The following is a 24,766-nucleotide window of genomic DNA, read 5'->3' on the forward strand; positions in this document are numbered from 1 at the left end:
TTCCCCACTAGTGGATAAAATGCGTTTTTCCCCGCTTGTTTTAAAGGATAAAAGACAACTTTCCGAGCTAGTGAGGGGAAAAATATTTTTCCCCTCACTAGCTCGGAAAGCGGGGAAAAACGCATTTTATCCACTAGTGGGGAAAGTAATTTGACCTTGGATGGAGCGTGTTTAAGTAGCTTGACAGATAACAAAACGTAAAACGCTCATAATAATGATTCGTATGATATTAATTATCATTAAACAAATGGTTTGAGAATCTTATAAAAAATACCAAATTTAGCTTTATTTAATGATTTTATGTCATAAACCTTAAAGTTCCATAAGAAACGTTTGTTTTTTAATAATGATGTTAAATATAATTCTGAACGCACAAGTTGAGTAAATGCAATTTCAAAACGCATCATTGACATTTCATACGTCAGAAATGTCAACATTGTCAACAAAATTTTTACTTAAAAACTTCTCACGTAAAAATACAGAATTTCCAGAGTTTTTTGTTATAATATCGTAAAAAAATGAGTGATTTCAGTGATGAAGATGATCTAACGCCTGTGGATGTTGCACTTTCCTCGCTATAGTGAGGTGAAAAGTTTTGTGTTACACACGGGTGCAAATGTATTTTACTTCTCGTGTGTTGAAACACTTGCTACGCTCAGGATTCTATTTTAGAACCACTCGCTTCGCTCGTGGTTCAACTATAGAATCCTTTCGCTTGCTCGCGTTTTAATTCCACACTCGGGGGTAAAATACAACTTTGCACCCTTGTATAACAAATAACTATTGTGCTTTTCAGTGGGTTGGTTTTTTGAAGGCGGTTCCCTTTTTTTTTAAAGAAATGAAATTAAGTTATTACAGTTTTTAATAATTTTTGGTTATCATTTTAGTTTTGTTTTTTTTTTTACTTTTTAGTGAGTTGTTTTTTGAAATAAAACTATGAAAACGGATTATATCGCGTATATTGAATTTATTTGTATTTTTTTCGTTTTCATAGTTTTATTTCATGAGTAACTATCGCAGTAACCGAAGACAATATTATGACTCAACAACGACGGTACTTAATCGCGTAAAATAAGTTTTAAATTTACCTCCGACGTTTCGAGGTCGGAGGTAAATTTAAAACTTATTTTACGCGATTAAGTCCCGTCGTTGTTGAATAATAATGAGTAAAAATCGTGCAAGTTTAAATCAGTGTTTTGACAATATTATGAGTTGTTTTTTGTTTATTTTTTTTTTATTTTTTTATTTATGAGCTTTTTAGCGATAGTTGCTTTTTATTTAAAAAAAATATCATCTTTATTTTTTTATTTTACTTTTTAGTGATAGAGGTAGGTACTTCATTTATTTTAGATTTTGGGCTAAATTATTAGGTTCTCCATTTAGTTTTGGGCTAGTAGTAGGTACTCTAGTGTAGGCGATGGCCAACCTCGATAATTATTCGCGACGAAACTTTGACGTTTCGGTGCTAAACGATTTGTAAATGTAGTTAGGTACAGGTATTATGTTTCGTCCTATTGTATTATTGTAACTAAGATTTAGTTTACCTAGACACTTCTACTCCCACTCCCAGTCCCAGTCCCATTCCCAGTCCCAGTCTCAGTCCGACTCCGAATCCGACTGACTCAGACTCCCACTCCCACTGCCACTCCAAATTTGCATCTTTGTGATCGTAAAAAAAATATATGTTCGACCCTCCTAAATCGTCTTACGTAATAAATGAATGGCGCCCTGAAAAAAAAATCATGAGAAGGCCATCTGTTGTTGGAATGGAGAACTACGAAGCTAACGTCATAACAACGGGCGAAGTTTAATTAGAAAACTTCATAGCCGGCATTGAAGGCAGCTGAGTCAGCCCGCTAGATTACGAGCGAGCGACCGGAATACCGACATAGATGGCGCCAGGCACGAACTCGTCGGGCGCCGCTTTCGCGCACGCCGAGCGCCGGCCATAGGGACGTCAATACAAACAACAAGACTACAAACGAGAACGTTACGTATATGTACAGCTTACGGCGACAGGCGCAGCCAGTAGACAGCAGAGCTCAGTTTGCGCACTCTGCTTGTATTTAGAGGTTGAGCGCGCACCCACTTGACTCGGGGAGATATCGTTATCGCGTGTTCGGATCGGATCATGACTGATTTGTGCTATTTATTCTGGGGAACTTGCAATAGTTTTTTTATAAAGTGAGTGAACGCGTTCGGAATATTAGGTCTATATAGTTTACCGATTGTCAGTAGTCGAAATACAATATCAAAGTGTAAGTGTATACTCATCTCATCCTGATAAAAATGTGCGCATCTGTCGTTTTGATTTGTTTTTGTTTACACAATCCAGATCTCGAGCTTCAGCTCCAACAAGGACCTGTCTCAGTCTGCAGGACATAATTTAAGCATCGTATTCGACAGTAGGAGTTTTTGACGGGTAGATCAACTTGTTGCCTTTAAAAATGCCTTCATTTAGTCAAGAAATTAACGTGGATCTCAATTCCAACGAGAAAGACACCCTGAAAAATGAGCTAAGCGAAGAGAAGAGGAACGGGGAAAGTAGATTTGTGGCCACCGATCGAGGTTCCGACAGCGTTCCGGGGGGACTCAATACCGACCAACGTCTCGCTTTCGCCTTAAGGGATTTTCTCTCGGGATCGTCAAATGCAGTAATTAGTGATAGTGAGGGTGAGCCCTCCCCTATGGCCCTGGAGCACGGATTACCGTTTATAGATGAGCCGATTGAATCTGAAGACGTGACGCAATCGGATGAGGAACGGCCTGCGTGCAGAGAAACGGAGGAGGTGCTCAACAACGCAGCCTGCCGACTCAGGCGGTGGCGTGCCGCCTCGCGGAAGCTGAGGCGGCCTAGGATCATTGACAATTTGTGTGGGAGTGAGGACAGGAATGGTAGCAAGTCGTGTAATGGTGGGCACACGGACCTGGCGGACAGGCTGCGGAGCCTGGCGGTGGCGGGCAGCATGTCGGCGTCGGCTGGCGAGTTGCTTTCGCTAGCGCCGCCGCCGCCGGCCGCCACCGCACCGCCTTCGCCTGGCTACCTGCTCTCACCATCGCTGGCCGACCAAAGTTCTGCCGAGTACTTTGTAAGTAAATTTGATATCTACTAAGAACGAAGAGAGTTGTACTGTGTCTTTCACTGCTAAAGTCAAAATTCGGCACCTAATTCGCACCCTTACTTGACCAGCTACGTCACGCCTACCTCATTTTCACGTATGTTACTCTGTGGGTAAATGTGCTTAAATTACCATTCCAACCATACCTATATATATAAGGTACCTGTGTCGAATATGGCCAGCTCGAAAATATGGCCACACCCCTACACGTCCAAAACTATGGCACTTTCTACAACTTTGTTTATACGTGTTAAAACGTCTATGTATAAGTAATGCCCGGGCATCGTTACTAGCTTCCCCGCGCCCTCGCTATTCCCGCAATGGCAGTCAAAGTGAAACCGCGTGTCGCCGATGCACTCGTAAAGTTTTGTGATTATTTTGATTTGATTGACTTTTACTTCAAAATATTCGCTATGTTTTTGACATTAATAATCGTTGATAATATTTCTATGCTAACATTTAAGTTTTCTTTGATATATCTTGGGTTTTGATCTATGAAGTGAACTATGAGAATAACTGAAAATATGGCCACGTACTGGCCGTGTTAACCTTGTGACTTTTGTTTTTGAAGTAAAACTTCTTTAGGCGCGATTAGAGGGTAACTCAGATTTTTTCAGACGGAAGTAACGCTCAGTAGTGCTACACGCACAATAGGACACACGTTAAAATGCCAACATAGCGATAAACGTCATCGTCAAAGAAGTTTTACTTTAATCGAGCGTAAAGGTTACACGCACACACTTTTTTTACATATTTATTTGGTTTTCTTTTTTTTTTAATTTCTTGTAGATTATGGCGTGTTGTTATGTCTCAAAACAGATTCGAAGTTTATAGACAGAATCTGAGATAAAATTAGTAATCGCAGCTGTTAAAAATATAGAACTCAAGGTTTTTACTAGGTACTGGCAACCACTATACAGTTCCCAGACAAACCCTTCGACGATGTATTTTAGAGGAACAGGAACATAAATCCAAATAGGGAAGTAAACTACTTCTTACAACTCAGTTACTCACACTCAGGAAGAAAAGAGCTGGCATTTCGTATCGGGCGAAAAGGAAAAGTGATGTTGGTTATCCTTTGACACCACCTGATTACTTACGTTTTTTTTTTTTACAAAAAGGCAAGCATTTGACCGCAATCTCACCTGATGGTAAGTGCCAATGCAGTCTAGGATGGATCATGCTTACCTAAAAGATGTCTATTCACTCTCGATTTAAAAAGATCCAAGTTATAGTGGACTGGGAATATATTTGCAGGAAGTGAATTCCACTCCTTAGCCGTTCACATGATAAAGCTGGATGCATAGCGCTTAGTACGAATCAGTGGCAGAGTAACGACGTAAGGGTGAAACGCAAGTCCGCGTCTAGCGTCGCGCGTGTTTTTTTGTCCAGAGTTGTTTTTTCTATTCTTATTTCGTTGTGATAAATAAACAAGTATAGATTCTATAAAATCATTTTTTTTATTGCTCTAAATTCCTTTAGAAATAAAAATTACCTCCGTGTTGAGTTCATACTAGAGATACCACGAATATTCGGCAACTATTCAGTATTCGGCCTGTTCGGCCGCTGCCGAATATTTGGTATTCGGGCGAATGTTGCCTGGTATGCGGCCTAATACCGATTATCTCTAACACCTACCTAAAAAGAAAAATTACACAATAAAAATAACCAAAAACTAGGTGTACCTATTTAATATTTAAAATTGGAAAGTTGTTTAATATGAAGACCCTTTTTTGAGCATTTGTTGATTAAAAAACATTTTATTTTTATCATGGGTCTGATTTGGTTGACTCTAACTACATTCATTAATTCTGTTCAACAAAAAATACATCTTAGCAAACGTGCTTTGTTGGCGAACAGTTTTCATAATAATTGTGACTCAAAATGTTCGAATGTCATGCCGAATATTCGGTATTCGGCCAAAACCACTATTCGGGGCATCTCTAGTTCATACCGTTAATATGGCCATCACCTGGCCATATTAACATACACTGTCGGAAATATGGCCATTTTCCCAAGTTTCAAAAACTAATAACAAGATCTATTTCATTAGTTAGAGGGTTTTTTCGTGCCTATAATAAGTTACCTAAATAAATACGATATAAAGAAATACTGACTTTGTAACTGCTATACAGTGCGTTATGTTATCTGACGTCAAACCTTAACGTGGCCATATTCGACCCAAAGTATCTTAGTATACAAATATCTTTACTTTACCCTCCTAAGTCCCAGCTTTTTTTAAACGTCATAGTCCTAGAGGCATCTTGTTAATTTTTTTGCACATAATAAATATTTGCTGTCAGTCCTGAACGGACTATTTACATTACAACCCTATGGACTGTCAGAATATTCCGCGCGAGCATTCAAATTTGAAAGCGGGGGCATCTAAAAATTTTGTACCGAAATATGTACTATCGGTGTTTATTACTATAGTAACTTACTTAATGCTGGGACTGACGGGTGAATTTTGTTATATGTACAAAATTTGGTACCGCAGGACTTAGGAGGTTAAACTGTAAACTTAACCGTAATGAGTAATCAAAGTAATGTAATGACGTTCGAATCTCAAGTCACCTTGAAGCTAGAATCACGTAGCATGTTTTCAAACAAAAATTTCGTTTAAATATTCGTACGTTTTATTGATATACCTAATCCAAAAGTTTAACTCTGTGTATAGTACAGTCAGCAGCAGAATTATCTAGGCGGTGACGAGTTGTATGAAATGATTTGAACACAACGTTAATAATAAACTGTCATGGATTTGATGTCATATACATGTCATATAGATACGATTATTAAATAAAATGCATGAATCTAGTATAACTGGATCGGTCATGAGGAGTGGGGGAAAATGAACAAACGGGATAGTCTTATGTATCTTTCAGTAGGAGTAGCAGAGAAAGCGCTGTTATTGTTTGTCCTTGTCATAGTTTCACTTTTCCACCGCTGCCACAACCGAGGTTGTGGCAAACAAATAAGTACGTGACATGTCATGTTTGTTCGTTGCTTGTTTAATTATCGTTGTTTTGTATGAAATTGTGCTTTCTCTTATGAAATATAGTGATGGTTAGCGTTTTGAATGCTTGAACTTTGATAAAATACTGGTGAATTGTTCTGTAATCGGCTGTAATAGCCGCTCTGAGCAAAAATATGTGATCATAATCTTTCACACGTAAGTACGGTATTTTACACCTTCCTCTTAACGCAACATGTGAGAATAACATCGTAAAATTACGTTACACTCAAAGCAATGTAGAATCAAACGATTTCAATAAAAATATCACAATTATTTACGCAAATTAACAAAACATTATTTGTAAAATTATCCGCCCAAATTACGTAGGTAGGTAGGAGTCTGAGGTCAGCCATTTTTAAACTTCTTCTTAATTTAGCTGCATAACAATCATGTTAGGGATACCAGATGAAAATAACATAATTTTATGGGTAATTTTGACCTCGAAGTTTTTTCGTACTTCTAATTCCAAAAAATAAATAAACAAATGTTGTGAAGATTAAATGTAGTGTACATTAATTGGTGTGATTGCGATTTGTGATTTCTTTAAATTAAAACCCATAATACATTTTATTTTACGTTTTATTTACTAAACATGTTTAGTTTTGTACCACCTGAGCGAATTATAGGAGGTATTTCATTGTTTATATGCCTAAAAAGGACGGCCCATTGACATTTTATTTAACAATTTTTTAATACCGTCAAACAAGCTAACTTTGCCTCCAGGGTAATCGCCCCAACGTGATATCAAATATTGGGGTAATTTTTACCAATATGGTATCCCCACGTTTATGACGTCATCTATGTCTATCCCTTACGGGCGCACGCGTATAGCTTGTCTATGTAATGCTAGGTCTATGATAAAATGTGACCGGCCGGCCGGGGGTGACCGCCGGGTGGTCTCGTGGTTAAGAGTCAAGACGTTATCCATGTACCTGAAGATGCCATTTCCTTAGGTACCTTACGCGTGCACAGAAAATCAAAACCATTTTTTAGTATCAAAACTATAATTCCTACTACACAAAGTGTGACCAGCCCAAGATTTTTTGAATTTCCCGCCAAAAATTTGTGTAATATAGTTCGTCAAACCAAATTGTCAGTAAATAAGAACAAAAAAAAAACTATACTCATACTTTTATTTTGGGTTAGTAGTCTAGTGTAAGACGAAGATAGTATGATTCTCTCTGTCTATGTTTGAAATGAGACAGTCCTTTGACAGACTCTTCGACATAGGTGCGCAATAATAAGGGCGAGCGAAGCGAGCCCTATCAATATTCGACAATGCAGGTATGCATTCTACTATTCGACAATCTATGCATTCTTGTGGTACACTTTACTGAAAAACTATCACACTGTTAGCTTTGAGATTTAACATAGTAATTTAAATTCATGTCTAGATGTGTTATCAAACATAAAAATATCATTTTATAAACACAAAGAAATAGAAAAAAGGATTAACACTTTGTATGACAACTAACGCCATCTGTTAGAAAAATAATGAATTAACATAACCTAGTATAAAACCGGACAAGTGCGAGTCGGGCTCGCCCACCGAGGGTTCCGTACTTTTTAGTATTTGTTGTTATAGCGGGAACAGAAATTCATCATCTGTGAAAATTTCAACTGTCTATTACAAGAATCTAGTATAACTGGATCGGGCTTGAGGGGTGGGGGGAAATGACCGAACGGGATAGTCTTATGTATTTTTCAGTAGGAGTAGCAGAGAAAGCACTGTTATTGTTTGTCCTTGTCACAGTCTCACTTTTTTTTTTAATTCCCCACCGTAAATTTATTATGGTTTATGGCGGGCTACAAATCTACTCGACCAATCATATTGTCGCAATGCGTATGTTTTGTCCCTCACGGGCGCACGTGTATATTAGCTCATCTATGTAATGTCATTAGCTGTCACGGTTCATGAGATACAGCCTGGTGAGTGGTGACAGACAGACAGATGGACGGACAGACGGACAGAGGAGTCTTAGTAATAGGGTCCTGTTTTTACCCTTTGAATACGGCACCCTAAAAAAGGCAAGGACAAATTAAAAGCTGTAGGTAGTAACAGACAGACGTACCGGACAGCGACCGCGTGATCCGGTCAGTATATTTCTTTAGCTCTCACTTATAGCTGCGACCTTAAAGGGGCCCACTGACTATCAGTTGGCCGGACGATAGTCTGTGGGCCCCTTAAGAGTCCGCAGCAAGCTCGGTTCTCCATACAAACGTAGTTAGCTCTCATTTTAAAATGACAAGTTAGATTACTCTGAAACTTTGTATTAGGTACTTACAATAGGATATGCCTGTAATGTTTATGTAGCTTCGTTTAAAAAATACAGCTAATTTACGTTTTTTTTGTACAAAACTTGTTTTTGCTCTATTTCGTTTGTTTTATAAGCTGGAGCTATATGTATACTAATTACACGCATAGATATACCTCATGTCATTGTATGTGCGAAGTTTCATTATAAACCAACACGTAGTTTTAAAATGAGAACGAAACTCCGTTTGTATGGTAAGGTGAAATTCGGCCGAACTTTCTGTCTCTCTATCACTCTTCCATATTAGTGCGACAGTGATATCTGCGTTTCGTTCGCTACGTAAACGATAGGCTATGTGGGCTACGCAAGTACGCACCCTGGTTACAATAATAAACAAAATCGTTAGATATTTAAATGTGAAGTTAAAGGCGTTATAATTTTTTGGCGTGAAATTGAAAACCTATTATATTTTAATAGTTATTTACGATAGAAGTGCAGAAAAGAGGAAATTCGAAACGAGTGGCGATAAATTAAAACACGACCGCAGGGAGTGTTTTAAATCGACACGAGTTGCAAATTACCTATTCGCACGTGTATCGTACAACGTTTTACAGTACATATGGCCCTTTAAACTTTCGACATATGCACGAAAGGTGCTATTTGACGCACTAGTGCGAGAAAGTAGCACCATATGTACTGTAAAAAACTATTATTATATATGTATATACGATTTTTTTTAATTATGTTGAAAACATTAATATAATTTATAGTTTTCATGTTTTCACCAAGTTCTGCTGTATAATGTGTGTGTTCTTTAAATAGACGGATTTATTATTTATTATTATTATTATAATTCGCGTTAAAACTGCAGTTTTCTATGCTTCTGTTAAAGGTAAGTACTTAGATAGTAAGAGTATCTCATGATGACTGATGACGCCTATCGCGGAACAATGGTTCTGGACACTTAGGAGTCTTGCGCGGAGCCGAAGTCAACACGTAGAGGCCTTTTTGACACTTACAACGAGCGGTTGTTGTTCTTGCCCGTGTCATGGGACGCACGCAGAGGCAGCAACCGGACGGCGCGGCGTAAGGACTATTGAGAGCCTAATAAAATGTTATTGCCAGCATGAGCGGACGATGACCTCGCCCTCACAAAATGGTTCCTCACAAAAAACAACATCTACGATGTTGTTTCAACGTCATCGTCGCGTCGTACGTATCAGGCTGTCTAGGAGAAGACAGAGCACCGACATGCATAGAAATCGCTCCACCGACAAGTCTAACTCTTAAATATATGATGATGAGGTAGAAAAACTCCGCGAGCCCTTAAAAAGCTCTGCTTTTGCTAGTTAATTTTGATCCCTGGCGTGTTCGTCCATAACAGAATAGATGCCCATCCCAGTCAGATTGTATTCTGGGGAGAATTTCATGTACTCTCCGATACCGTTATTGAAAGGCGTCCGAAGTTTTATCGAATAAATCAAGTTCCTGACGTCATTTACTCGATGTCGATGTTTAAATTTATTCAATGTACTTCATCAAACATAATCTCATGAATTATGAGTAACATTCATAAGTTTATTCAACTAACATAATCTTTGTCGTTAATATAAATGATCATTATCAAGAGGGCGCTGTTGATCTCATGTACTTACATGTATAGAGTGACAGTTCAGTATAGTATGAAAAAATTTGTTCTGGTGGAATTCCGCACAACATGGCGCGTGATCATTTATTCCTGGTCAGACTTTATATATATTATATATGTGCCATTCTCAACCAAAAGGGTACTTATTGTCGACTGTCAATAAGGCGCTATTTCCATATAGCTTCAATTTGAAATAAACCGTATCGACTAGCGACAATGTGGTACCTTTTTAGGTTTTAGGTCAAAAGAATGAGGGGTTTCGCGAACAAAAGAGCAGCTTGCAATATAAAGATGCAGGGCAGTGTTAATAATTTGTAACGAAGCTATCTGGTATACGCACATACGCTAAAATGCAAATACACTTTATCTGGGGCCCTATTCGAGATGCACAACTGTCAGTTTCGGCTTCAACATCAGTTCAACAGTGGAATGAATCATTTGTTCATCAACTGTGGAAAGTATCATTTGGTTGTACACCAAAACTCATTCATTGAAAAAATTATGCAACAAAAATCAACTTTGTTTTCTTACTACTATACGGTTTAAAATGGCTCTGAACTCTGCGTGGTTCGGTTTGGTTTCGTTGTCACCTAACTGTGGATTGCTAATGTCAAATTTACCTATTTGACAACACACGATTTCTTCCATTCAACTGAAGTTCAACACGAAACGTCACTTAACGCATGTCGAATACCGCTCCTGCATTATAAAAAGTTGCTCGGCCTCGACACTATCACCCCTGGGTTGGGGCTGGATTATAAAACCTACTGCGCAATTTCGTAGGCATCTAATAGGTAATCAATTTATATTTATTTATGATCACAAGTCTTTTGAAAATGTTTCATGCAAGTATTAAACTATATTTACAAAAAAAGTTAACATAACAGCCGTTTCTGTGAACATGAATAGGTATCTTAAAAGCATTATTTTCATTCATCACACATTTTTGCAAGGAATTTGCTTTGTACGTTTGTACCAGCTGTATCCTGTATGTTTTTTGTAAATATTTAATAAGTTAATAGCCTATATATTTTGTCTATTCATCATGTTTTAATTTGGGGCGCTCTATGCACTTTTGTTCTGTCTTATGTTATGCAATCCTCGTGCAGTTTCCATAGTTACAGCCAGGATGCATATGTGGTGGCTATAATCGAGTAGAATGGTGAAGTTTGTAAATTACATAAATCATATTTTAATGATTTAAGCTGTATCTATAAAACAAAAACTTATCATCAAAATGTTTGTTAGACGGTTTTAAAGTACCTATATTTTTAATACTCTTTATTTACATACAAGATATATACATAACAGTGGTACTTACTACGTAAACGAAAATAATAACTAGCTTAAATCTAAAATAGGCCCTTGAGGATATATATTTAAATAAGGACGTATATTTTATATAACATAATCATATATTTATTGTCTATGATTTACAATAAAAAGTAAGTAGCTAATACTCCGCTAATATTTAAAAATAAGAACTAAAAATCTATGTCGTATCTTAATTATTATTTGTGCATGTGTGATTCACTGCGTACCGCCAAAGCGCTCTGTTAACTATGTCAACCATATCCATATGGCCCTAAACTACACACACTTAAACAAGTGTGTGTCGGATAATACATAAAGGAGGGTTCTGTACCGTTGAGCGATAATAAATACGTTACATATCTTCCAGACAATCCAGACACGCGGGTCTTGCTTTAATAAAATAACTTCATAATGAAGGAAACTGGAAAGTTTTTTGAAACATGTAAAAATTTACACTTCTAAATACTTTTCATACAAAGTACGAGTATCCTCGTAACTATTCTTAGATAATCTAATACGTACTATCTACTATTCTAACTTTTAGGCTATTAGGTTAGAAGACATTTAAATTATTAGAATAACCTGTCGTGACAATGTCGAGGATATAATAATATCAGTAGGAATATTTCCTGTCCCATTTGCCTGCCCTTTGTGAAAACTGCAAACTTGAACATGAATCATTTTCGCTTTCTCCTGCAGTAACGTCATCGGAGAAGCGTTGTCCGTTCTGCTTTCGAGGCGTATCGTATTTAACAACAACTCATCCAACTCATTATGTACGGTAAAAACACTAACAATGAAAAGTTTAACATCTTATAAAACATTATCGGTGATATAAATTTGATAGGATTATTCGACGTTCATGCCAATATCTTTCTTCCTATTCGCAATTTTACACAATCTGAATTCCACACAATAGTATTTCACCACATTCGCTATGACGAAATGCACAGTCATTATTTGTGTACAGTAGCGATACAGTAGCGTAATTTACTTTCTATACATCTCGCTCGCACTAATATGCCAGTACGAGCGAGATGCATAGAAAGTAAGTTACGTTTATGTCAGTGCCAAACTGGTGGTAGCTGTACTGGAGACCAAAAGTTTTTAAAACCTGCTCTAACACACCTATCAATCCTACTGCCTATGACATGACACACTGAACTCTTGGCTTAATATGTCAAACGAAAAAGGAAGGCGGGTCCTCTCATGAATTATATATGTAAATCTAATTGAGTTGTTACTCAAAGAAAACAAATGACGAACATATTGGAAAATCCGAAATAAATTAAGGATTTTACGCTTACCCAAAAATAAACATAATTGTCGACGTTTGTATTATGAGATGTCGCAGTTGCCAACCTACTTATAGTTCAACAATAATATAGTTTAGTCATTCAGTTTTTCTTTTAAGTTTTTTTCTTTTCGAATGAATTAATTAACAACGTAGCCAACTCTATAGTGTCACTATGGTAGTCCAGTACCAGTTAATTTGATAGTAATACCAATGCTTAAGCCGGTTAACACAAGTGCGTTAAATGCAATTTCCTGCCTTCACTATTTCTCTCCGGTCCGTGCCTAACTAAAGGCAAATTTCATTTCAATACATTATTATCCCATTTGATGTTTTTACTCGAGTCGTAATTGTCACCTTCCATTTAAAAGAAGGTAGGTAAGCGTTTTTTACTATGTCTAGCAAACAATACGTAGGTAATAGTTAGGTACCTAATTGTACAGCTACGTATGCGATACACGCGTTTTCAATATTATATAGTGCTTTATGGATTTCCCGATTTTCCATGGGGATTTTATCTGGTATGATTAGGTAAATTGAGTTTAAGAAAATGAATCAAGTAAGTGGGATCGAAACCTAGATGTGATTGTGTACATAGTTGTGAGTTGAAAGTATTATTTTTTGTCTCGTAGAAAAAGAGTATACAATAGTGATATAATCAAGCTTTTCAATCTCGTACCTTACTTAAGCAACTCAGCAAGCTTCGCTGCTTAAACACGGTACACGACTGGAAAGCTCTCTATTATATGAAGATTGTATAAATTACTATTTCTTAGTAAAAAGACGTACAAAGCGCTGCAAAGGTACATCCTTATGCTTGAAATGTACATTACATAATTTGTGTAATATTGTAAATAATGTTGTCATTGTCCAAAATAGCTTAGTTAGTATAGTTGTAAAAAAATTGTTTTCCTAATTATTTTTCACACTGCACCCACATTCGAGAATTTCTGTTTTGCCCAATGGTTGACTGGTAGAGAATGTCTTGAGGCATTAAGTCCGCCATTTGTACGTATTTTAATTGTGCAATAAAGTTTAAAACAAATAAATAAATAAATAAATTACATGATATTTACTAATAGCCCCCGTTTGGCCTATTTTGACAGAATGGGAACTACAAAACCCTACACTGATGAGCATGGCCCGACATGCTCTTGGCCGATTTTTTTATTCAGAGACAAAATAGAGTCGGGGGTCGACTGCCAATCGTTCGATATCAATTAACATGCATGCGAAATTTGACAAAATTGTTTGCAATTGATACTTCATTTCGAATAAAACGTCATCTCGACTGATATTAGAATAGAGGCCAAATCAAATTTCTTTGTTTCTCAGAAATGTTTTTGAATGTAATTAAGGTATCGGTTATCGACAAAGCAAAGTTAAAATTACGATACACCTACAGGTATCTGTGGGTGTATTTCTAGCTAAGTTAGCTTATCGCTTCTGAACATATTATACCTAGGGAGGTTATGATATTGATTTAGATAAAGACGTTTAAGTACCTACATTCATGTACTAGCTAAGGTGACAATCGCTTGCGCTTCGCCATCGAATCGCTTTGTCTCTCTCTACTCTACTCTTCCATATTAGTGTGACATCGACAGGTGCGTTTCGTTCGCTACGGAGCTTTAGCGATTGACATGTTGTCTACGGGGCCAGTTGTAATCGATACAAGTAGGTATATACGGACAGACGTTTTGTAGATAACACCAAATAACACTAAAAGAATTCCTTTGTTGGAAGGTAACATATACCACGACCTACATTGAGCGAATTAGCTTCATTCGTTCCATACGCCGACCTTGTTTCAATATCTTTGATCCCAGTTCGATAGAGATAGACTTTTGGGGCCAAGATTGATTGTAACTAATAATCCGTACTGAATGATATTTTTTTTATTAAATCCTTGTAAGCAGCTAAAGTAGATTATCTTTTTAGACTTTTTAGTTTTTAGGTGAATTATTCGCCGTATTCATATTAAAATATTGATACTCTAATTGGTGACGAAGACAAGATAGGTAGTAGATAGTGTAAGACGGTAGGTAATCGGGTCGGGAAGGCGAGCGCTGCGGAGCGCGCCCCCGTGACCCGAATTTTCGCAATGACGTCACAGCAACAGCCCCAGCATGTGGGTCATGCTCCAGCCGGCTCCTCGCCGGCCTCCCGCACAACAGATACGCCGATAAGATAACAACTGACAGATGCGACTAAACATGCACTAACCCAATCATTTTACTTGTTACAACTAATTTAAAATCAAGGCTTCAAGATTTTAGTTATGACTTTTAAGCTTTTAATGGTGACCATTCACTTCGTCGTGTTTGCTTAAATCTATACCCGTTTTGCATTTATTTCCGTAGTACCTATAGAAAAACAAGACCGACAATGAGCCGTGTTTGCGTTTGCGCAAATCAAATACACAACATGTTGAAGCTATCTGTTACGGCTGCGGCGTCGGTAAAGAAGGGGCACTCCACAAAACTGGAAAAGAGATCATGTTTTATACCTGTATTTTATCCAATCTTCATACATGCAACGTAGCAGTTTTTGTAATACCTTACTTTAAAGAAATATATGAAGAATATGTTCGGAAAGAATGTTTGAAGCTCGTAAACGTACGTCGTAGACCTTAATGTGTCTAGATCAGCCATTCTCTAAGTGTGCTCCGCGGACCCCTAGAGCTCCGCAAAGCCTCTGTGGAGGCTCCGCGAGAAAATGCGAAAACAAATCAATAACTAGCTCTTCTATATCTCTGATCCACAGTTAAATAGACGAGCGAATTTTTCTTATTTGGGGCTCCGTCAAATATTTCGCTTTCCAAAAGGGTTCCGTCGCCAAAAAGTTTGAGAACCGCAATCTATCATTAACAATCGACAACCTAACATTAAAAACTAACAAGGCATCTAAAATATTAATATAAAAAAACAACAAAGTTATTTTTTGTACCTATATAAACGTGTGCTTAACTTGGAGTACAAGGTCGGAACTGACGTCAATCAGATTTCGTTATTGCAGCTACTATAATTATTATAGCGGTCGTCGTTTTTAGGGTTCCGTACCCAAAGGGTAAAAACGAGACCCTATTACTAAGACTCCGCTGTCCGTCTGTCCGTCTGCCTGTCACCAGGCTGTATCTCATGAACCGTGATAGCTAGACAGTTGAAATTTTCACAGATGATGTATTTCTGTTACCGCTATAACAACAAATACTAAAATGTACGGAATCCTCGGTGCGCGAGTCCGACTCGCACTTGGCCCGTTTATATTACTTCTTTTTAGGGTCCCGTGCTTCAAGTAGAGAATAACTAGATCCGTTCCCTAAACTGTCAGTGTATAAAGACTTAAAATCTCGAAAATAAATTTATTAATAATTAATTACCTAAATAGAGTGGTGACTACTAACTTTGGGCCCCTCTTTTTTTTAAACCGAACCTAACCTATCAATGTAAAAAAAACTTTGTAACAGGCGTAACGAAATGAAAATATGCTTATATGTTTCTGGATTAGGTACATACAGTGTGGAAAAAAATAATGGGTCCTGGAGGGAAAGTACCTTAAAACCTTAAGTTACCTCATTTTACTTAAAGGAAACATTCTTTTATTTTTTTAAATAAGCAAAACTACATTCACAGTTTTTTTTTAATTCGCTTCCCTCGTCCGGGAATCGAACCGACTAAAAATTAAAAAAATACTAAATATTCGATTTAAAGGTGACTTTTTCCAGTTAATACTTACATAGACAATTTTTACTACGACTTATTAAATTCCGATATATAAGTGACTTTCTGAGAAAACCGTTATATATTATTTTATGCTTACTTTTTAAGAGCCCTACCACAACGCGATATGACATTCACAGTGCCCAAATTTGTTACATTTTCTAACTAATAATCTAACTACATATCAGTGGCGGCGCAATAACAAATAAGTAACAAGTAGGAAAAGTGCTCAAGTGTCCGAAAATCAGGCAAGCCGGTGGGAATCGAGTTATATGGACGTCCCGCCACTGTTATTTATACAGCGTGTTTTGCACATGGTTGGACAAATGAAAACAGCGAAGAGGTGGGATCATATGCTACTTGCTTAGCCCTATAAAACTGGTCCGGGCCCCATGGTTTAGGAAAAACAAAACTTTTTGTGTATTTAAAAAATAATGCTAAAATTCATCACTTTATATGTATAATTAATTAAACTTATTTAACATATCAAAATACGAATCAGACCATCAAAATGTTTTATTGTTCTTATCTTGAGTTTTGTTTAGTTGTGTTAAAGTTAACATTTGGTCTACATTATTGTAAACAAAAATAAAGTTTGTGAAAGAGGTAAAAAAATAATCTAGCATTCTAGTTTGAATTGAATAAAAAAAACTGAAAGAGATCAAGAAGTTCTAATTCCAGGAAAACATCCCCAATTTATGCCCTTTCTAACAATATGTTACATTACATGCATACATTTTTATTCAATGACTAGATTTATTTGCTAATTTTTTTCTGTCCGAACCCGAACACACGCAAAAACCCTAAACTACCTGTTAAAGTAAATTAATTTTATTTTCACATCACCTATTCCAAAAAGGGCTTTTTCTTCCTCGCTAGGAGGGATCAAAGTGGCACTTTTCTTCCCTGCTACGAGGGATCAAAGTGTAACTTTTCTGTTCTAGGTCACGATTTTTTTTCTTCTTTGCATATTATTTTTTTAGGTTAAACAATATTTTTGAACATAACAAATTCCTCATGGGTGATGTCAAAAGCAGTATGAGTCACATGGTAGCAAAATTATTTCCACCTTGGGCGTTAACACTTGAATCCCTCACTACGCTTAGGATTCTATTTTAGAATCCATCGCTACCCTCAGGATTCAATTATAGAATCCTTCGCTTCGTTCAGAATTCAATGTACGCCCTCGTCGTAAATGTAATTTTGCTCCCTTGTGACACAATCTACTATTTCCGTTTTCCGTTCACCCAAAGTAGGCAATTTTTTTTTCCGCTCTAGGCCAGATTTATATGGCTAAGTAAGTGGAATTATCCCCACCGCTTCGCTGTTTTCGTTTGTCCAACCATGTGCCGAACACCTGTATATGGATGGTTATTTTTTTAACTTTTATAATTACTAGTGACCCGCCCCGGCTTCGAACGGGTGCAATGCTGATGTATTATACATATAAACCTTCCTCTTGAATCACTCTATCTATTAAAAACCGCATCAAAATCCGTTGCGTAGGTTTAAAGATCTAAGCATACATAGGGACAGACATACATCCAGACAGCAGAAAGCGACTTTGTTTTATACTATGTAGTGAAGTATGAGCTTCAATAGTGAATATTACGCGAAACTCTGCGTAGGGGGCGCCAGGGCGCCACTACCGCAAACTGACGGTCTATCGTGAAACAAGAAAATTTCTTTATCTAACATCTCTGTCACTCTTGCTTCAAGCGATAAAGAGGAAGATAGCGAATTTTCGGATTCGCGTTTCCCGGTAGGTGCAAAAACCGCAAAATCAAATCAAACCGCCTTGATGCCATATTTTATTATCTCTGAAAACTTGTGAAAAACCTTTTAAAGGTATCTACAGTACGTATAAGTTACTCTATGGTTTACTAAATAGGCTAGTCCTGCACTCTGGTGGCAGAACATTGCAGTGCTGCCCTATTAATTTGTATATTATTTTTTTCTTCCAGTATAAAGTAGATAATCGCTAAAAAGGCATTCATAGTAAGAAGATAGATTACGTCGCGGCCTAGCCAAGGTGACAATCGCTTGCGCTTCGCTATCAAATCGCTTTGTGTCTCTCTATCACTCTTCCATATTACGCAGCGTACTACGTAGGCGAACAACACGCGAACGCGAAGCGAAGCGATGCGGCGCGAGGTGAATCAATCTTTTAATACCTATCTACTTCGGCGATCTCGTTGCGGACGCGAACGCCGTGGGCCCGCCGCCGCGCCTCGCCGGTCTCGCCGCGCCGCTTCGCTTCGCGTTCGCGAGTCGTTCGCCTACGTAAGACGCAGCCTGTGACAGTGACAGTTGCGTTTCGTTCGCTACGGAGCGTTAGCGATTGGCATGTTGTCTACGGGGCCTGGTAACAGACCTCTATAAAACGTAACCCTGATCTAGTATTAGACATCCGATTGTTTGTAACCCCGAAGATAACCTAGGAACGTCGAAGACTGACCAGTGTTTTTGGGGTAGCTACACTGAGCTACACTACTAATATAGGTACCTACTTATATATGTGTATATATGTGTTAGTAGCATCATAGCTCCCAAACAGATGAAATTATTCATTTCTTTACCCTCGAGCAAGCCACCTGACCTTATCAAGACGGCTCGAGATCTAGATTTTTCTGATCCGTTGAGCTCAAATAAGAGGATTGGGTTTTGTTATATTGTTTCAAGCAGATGGTGGGAGTAGGTAGAGAAACACCTTAAGTGTGACCGTACGTCCTAAGAACATATATTCTCTAAATGGCTGCCTATATATACATGTTAGGTTGCGCTGACACAAGCAATATGCGTTTATGTCGCAGTAAACCAAATCGTTACTGCTAAACACGGAAAGTGGACATTTGCCACATTACAGAGCTATTGTGTTTTTTTTAAACAGGTGCTATATTTTTAACATTTACTAGGTGTACCTTCTATCTGCTAGTATAAAACTCATCATCACAGGCCTTTGCGTCTATTGCAGACGATTTATGCATTGCTGTTTAGACAGCGGGTTTACCTCGACGTGTCTTGCTTGGTGCAGCTGCGTATGCTAAAAGGAACGTTGGAAGTATAAAACTACATATGTGAATAAAATTAACATTACCTAATACATCAAATAGATAAGCTAATAGTAAAGTTAATTAGGCCTATAATACAATCCGCAAACCAAACTGACGACCGGGGTCGTAAAACTTCTCATTCATACTTGTAATAGTTGTAGCAGGAGTGAAAGAGATGTTAATATGATCTCGGTCGTCATCTCGTTTGCAAGCAGTATAGGAAACTATACTAAAACACACCCAACTCGTCAGTAGAAAAAGGCGCGAATAAAAAATAAAAAAAAATATTAAAAATTATTTATTTTCGTAAAATATACAGGTGTTTATAAGTAGGGGATAGTGCTGCCCGGTAAGCAAAATTTGCCTGTGTTGGGCAACACCGCTCTTCCTTAATTAACAGATTGTTACATGAATTTTTTTTTAAGTACTAGTTTAAGTAATACAGCATGTATACAATTAAAATCATATATAACATTTGTTGTCGTAACAGGTGTTGAGAAATTCAAATTTTCTAATGGCAGTCAACTCTTTGCTCCTACATTTTTAAATTTGCCGTCTTTTTCTACTATACTGCCAAGGTCGCTGTGCCAGAGTATCTAGCTTTATGTCCTTTTGTTCCCAGGGCTCAAGTCCAGAATGCTGTGTGGACAGCGGCGGGTTGGAGAGCAGCGCGCCGGGCCCGCCCCCCGGGCCCCGTTACAAGCTGGCCAGCGAGGGGTCCCTGCGCGTGTGCTCCTTCCAGCACACCCGCACCGTAGTCGACAAGATCCTCGCCGCCAAGTTTCTGCGACGCTGGGAGACGCACGTCTTCTGCCTGCAGGAGGAGCATATAGTTTCCAAAACGGTGAGTCACTCCGGAAAAAAAATCGAAAGTAAAGATAGGAGGCCCCGTTCATATAATGCCGAGCGAACATGCGAACCAACGAACATGTAACATGTGCACAAACGCAATTTGCGCACCAACGAACTGGCCTCCGTAGTGCCCGTAAGGCCCGTCATTACGAAGTAGTTCACATCCAATCTGGCTCACATATGACCCACATCTCTAAAATTTTGCTAATAGTAGATATATTCGGTAATGTATATCCAAAATGACTGGCTATTCGATATTACCCATAATTTCCGAGCCATGCTACTCTCTCGAAAAATGCAGCCTGTGTCTAGCCAAAATTGACACCTTTTAACATCGTATACCTAGTTGAAAGAGACAGAGTGTCATTATGACGCTGTCGCAGTTACTTGGAAATTTATATTATTGTTTCTATCATTAATCATTATAGGTACTAAAACAGAATCGAAATCCATAAAGATTGATGAAATCAAATAGGTGATTACTAAATGAGTCATCGCTATATGCTAGTTTATCAGTTTTCATTACGTAAATGTATGCTTTTATCGACATCATTCTTTAGGCACCTATAACAACAAGCGATAAAATTCCAAGCCGCATAGAACAATTCGATGCACCTGGGGTTTATTCTAGTGCGTTTTCAAAGCAATATCAAAATTATATAGAAACTAAATTTTAAGAAGTAATAAAAAAGTTACACACGCTCATTCGCTATGAACTGCAAATACTTACATGTGTAAGTAGGGAATGCAAGATTGACGATTCGAGATCTCGCGCGAAAAATCTGATTCGAGGGTTGATGTTTCGAGACTTCGACCGCCATGCTATCGAGTCTCGAGATCGTGACGAACCAGCGTTTCGCTGGCCAGCTTGTAGAGGGTTCCGGGGGGCGGGCCCGGAGCGCTGCTCTCCAACCCGCCGCTGTCCACACAGTATTCTGGACTTGAGCCCTGGGAACAAAAGGACATAAAGCTATACACTGGCACAGCGACCTTGTCAGTAGAAAAAGACGGCAAATTTAAAAATGTGATTCATCTCGAGTAGACGAGATCGAGATTAGACATATAAACTTAAAAATGAGTTAATTTTATCGAAATTCCCTAAGATTTCAGTATTTACTTGCTGTTAAGCAACATAAAACCGCAACTTACAAAAAAGGTAGGGTAAGCGAGCCAAATTCATATACATAATTATGGGTATAGTTATACGCAAGGCGCTAAGCCCCCCGATTCTCCCGCACAGGACAGCGCTCTTATCGTCAGTTACCACACTTACCACCAGTCGCACACAACACAGTAGCACTGCCTGGCATGGATAATATGAATCTAAGCTCAAAAATATTACTCAAAACAAAGTGATTTATATAGACAGTAATAGACACGTCAATCTTTCAATCTCGTTCGAGATCGCGATCAAGATTGCAAAAATCAAGATTACCTGTAGACGAGATTGAATCTTGAAAATTCGCTCAAGATCTCGCAGTTTCGAGATCTTGCGAGATCAATATTGCATTCCCTATGTTTAAGTACAACTAGTCATTTAAGTTATTAAATCTGAGATTATATATTTTTTAATATTTCGTTTACAAATACTACGTCTTGTGCAGTTATAAAACTTTATTCCTAATAAAACTGCACAAACGTAGGCACTGTGTATTACTTGCTTATCACGCTTTCATAGTTCATAAAGTAATTCCGTGAAAGCAGATTGACGCAAGTAAGACGCAATTAAGCAAAGCCAGTTTGTGCAGGTAGTCGGTAAGTACCTATAGGTACACAAAAAATTTAGTAAGTACATATATATTCTCCCATTACTTATTTCTTATACATTGTTTACATTTTGAGACCCCCTTTTCGGCTACTGAGGTTGATTAAAAATATAGTAGTTGTACGGTGTACTATTTCTACATAATATTATGTTACGAACTTTGATCACTTTAAATATTTAGAAAAATATTCACATCACAACTTTCCTTTGGTACTTTTTAAACTAATACTAAATTTGTGAAATAAAACTATGAAAACGGATTATATCGCGATTATTCTTTTATTATTATTATATCTCCTTGGATATCACGGGCCTATGCATCCCGGTCTTTTGATAGGCTTGCGTGGGGATATAAATCCAACACGTAGAGGCCCCTTGGAGAGCTTTAATGTCATGTAGAACGCCTGCTGGAACCCGTTCACAGGCGCAACAATAGACACCCATGAACCGGTCGCAGCAGGCATTGAGACTATTGTAGAAAAAGTGAACAGTATACCGGTGCTATGGATTGAAGTTTGGGTGGACAATGAGACTGGGCTATTGTAAAGAAGTCCGGACACCTGCCATAACAATGTTAAAACACGTTATCGAGGCAGGTGGTGACTTGCCGCTGACTAGATGGGCCCCTGAAACTGCCGTCGTGAAGACGACCAGGAGCAACACCGGTGTGAACGGCTCAGGGGTGTCGAGAGGTGTGCGCCGCTTTCTACCCAGTGACTGTTAACAGCCACTGTGCCAACTCGCGTCTTATGCATCTTTCACTTCCACCCCTGGAGCATATAGCTCTTACGACTCCCCTCTGGACGGCCAATGAAGGCAAGCCAGAGCTGAGAGTCCTGCGGGTCCCCTTGGGGTCCACTCCGACCGACGAAGACACGCCGGAGACGGAGACCCTGACCGACTCTCTGGAGCACTCGGGTCCGTGGGGTCGTCACTCCCCAACAGCTCGCCACAAGCTGCCCTGCGGATTATTATTATTATTATTATTTTCTCTAAGATTTCTCTTTCTCAGCCTAAGCTGGTAATTAATATTATCTACGGGCCGGAGCCAAGTAGATGATATGTGACACTTAAGTTAAATTAGTATTTTCATCTTCTTGCAGGAACTTCCATTATTATTATTGTTTTTTTTTTTATTTTTTTTTTTTTTTTTTTTATTTTTTATTTTTTTTTTTATTTTTTTTTTATCGCGTATATATATATATATCTTTACTTGAAAAATAATTATAGTGTATAACTAGCCTTATGAACCGATTTTGCATGTACAACCAGCCTTAAAGTTTGTAGTCTATGATTGTTCATTATTTTAGTATGTGGGTATTTTTGCATTTTGTAATTTTTCCTCAGTCACCCGTTGACCACGAACGCTGTAAAGAGTTCGAAACGTCGGGATGTATTATAAATTCAATATACGCGATATAATCCGTTTTCATAGTTTTATTTCATGAGTAACTATCGCGGTAACCGAAGACAATATTAATACTAAATTTATTCAGGTAAGAAAAATAAACATAAGTAGAAGCAACTACCCTTGTCCTATTACTAGAGGTATAGCAACCTCGTCAAATTAATAGTTATTATATATACTTACTTACGCCTCGATGATAGTAGATGATTGTTTGAATGAAAACTCAGAGGAACAATACTTTGTTTGTTTGTTGAGGTTGCTTTGTTTTGTCACAAGTTCCAATGGTGAACTCCGGCCTCCATAAACAGATTAGCTCGACGCCATGATAATATTGTATTGTCAGGCCCCTTTTTCACCACGCCGACATTTGTCAGTGACATGTCGAGTGACAATTGTCAAGTGACAGGTGACAAGGGACAAATTCGTACTGTTTTTGTATAGAAGTGCTTACAAACATGACAGGCATTTGGTGAAACAAGAGTAATTTTTACAAGTTGACATTTTGACAATTGTAGTGTTATCGTTGTTAGCAAACCCCGTAATCAATGTTGTAGTTCATTGAAAATAAACGTTGGCAAAACTTCATAATCATAATCACTTATTTGCACATAAAAAGGGCTTCGTACCCTAAATTTGCCTTTAGGGTACAAATAAAAATCGCTATAATTACGATGTGTAAAAAAACCCTTGCACTGCGTATGCTATTAAAATCGTTGCAGACTTATCTTGGTCTGACTCTATACGCTGCATTAGATTAGATAGTGGTGGCAACACGGCACATCGAAAGCAACGATCCATTGTCAAGATTTGACAAATATGTCGACTTTTAATAATTACTCTTGTTTCACAAAACTATTGTCATCTAATTGAAGTTGAACAATTGTACCAAAATGCTTGTCATGTTTATTATGCACTTCTATACAAAGTAATCTACGAAATTGTCATCTGTCACCTGTCACTTGACAATTGTCACTCGACATATGTCACTGACAAATGTCGGCGTGGTGAAACAGGAGTCTGTCATTTTTTTTGACAATTGTCGCACCTGTCAGCTTGGTGAAATAGGGGCCAGGTCTTTCATATGACATTTTTATGCCAAAATTCAGCTCAATGAGATACAATTGATGAAAAAATGTATGCTAATTTTGAGGGAAATTTACATTAGGTGCGAGTTAAATTAAAGCTTTTCAAATAAATATTACGATTTCTGTAATTCAATACAAGACGTAATGTAGGTATACATTTTTTTCTAACTGGTTTACACTAGTATATAGTCACAGAAGACTAAACTTGCACTTGTACAACTGTCTTTTAGGTTAG

At 37.9% G+C, this 24,766-nt stretch overlaps 1 protein-coding gene across 1 annotated transcript in view; it reads left to right on the plus strand.

Moving 5' to 3' along the window:
* Positions 1-1,756: 1,756 nt before the first annotated feature.
* LOC134755840 (C-Maf-inducing protein-like) overlaps positions 1,757-24,766 on the plus strand; it is a 77,113-nt gene continuing 54,103 nt past the window's right edge. Inside the window, exons 1-2 of the mRNA XM_063692457.1 lie at positions 1,757-3,089; positions 20,044-20,265. Coding sequence (XP_063548527.1) covers positions 2,448-3,089; positions 20,044-20,265 — 864 coding nt within the window. The 5' untranslated portion in view covers positions 1,757-2,447. The remainder of the gene's footprint in view (positions 3,090-20,043; positions 20,266-24,766) is intronic.

This window comes from Cydia strobilella, chromosome 3 (genome assembly GCF_947568885.1).
Source record: "Cydia strobilella chromosome 3, ilCydStro3.1, whole genome shotgun sequence".
Classification (NCBI taxonomy): domain Eukaryota; kingdom Metazoa; phylum Arthropoda; class Insecta; order Lepidoptera; family Tortricidae; genus Cydia; species Cydia strobilella.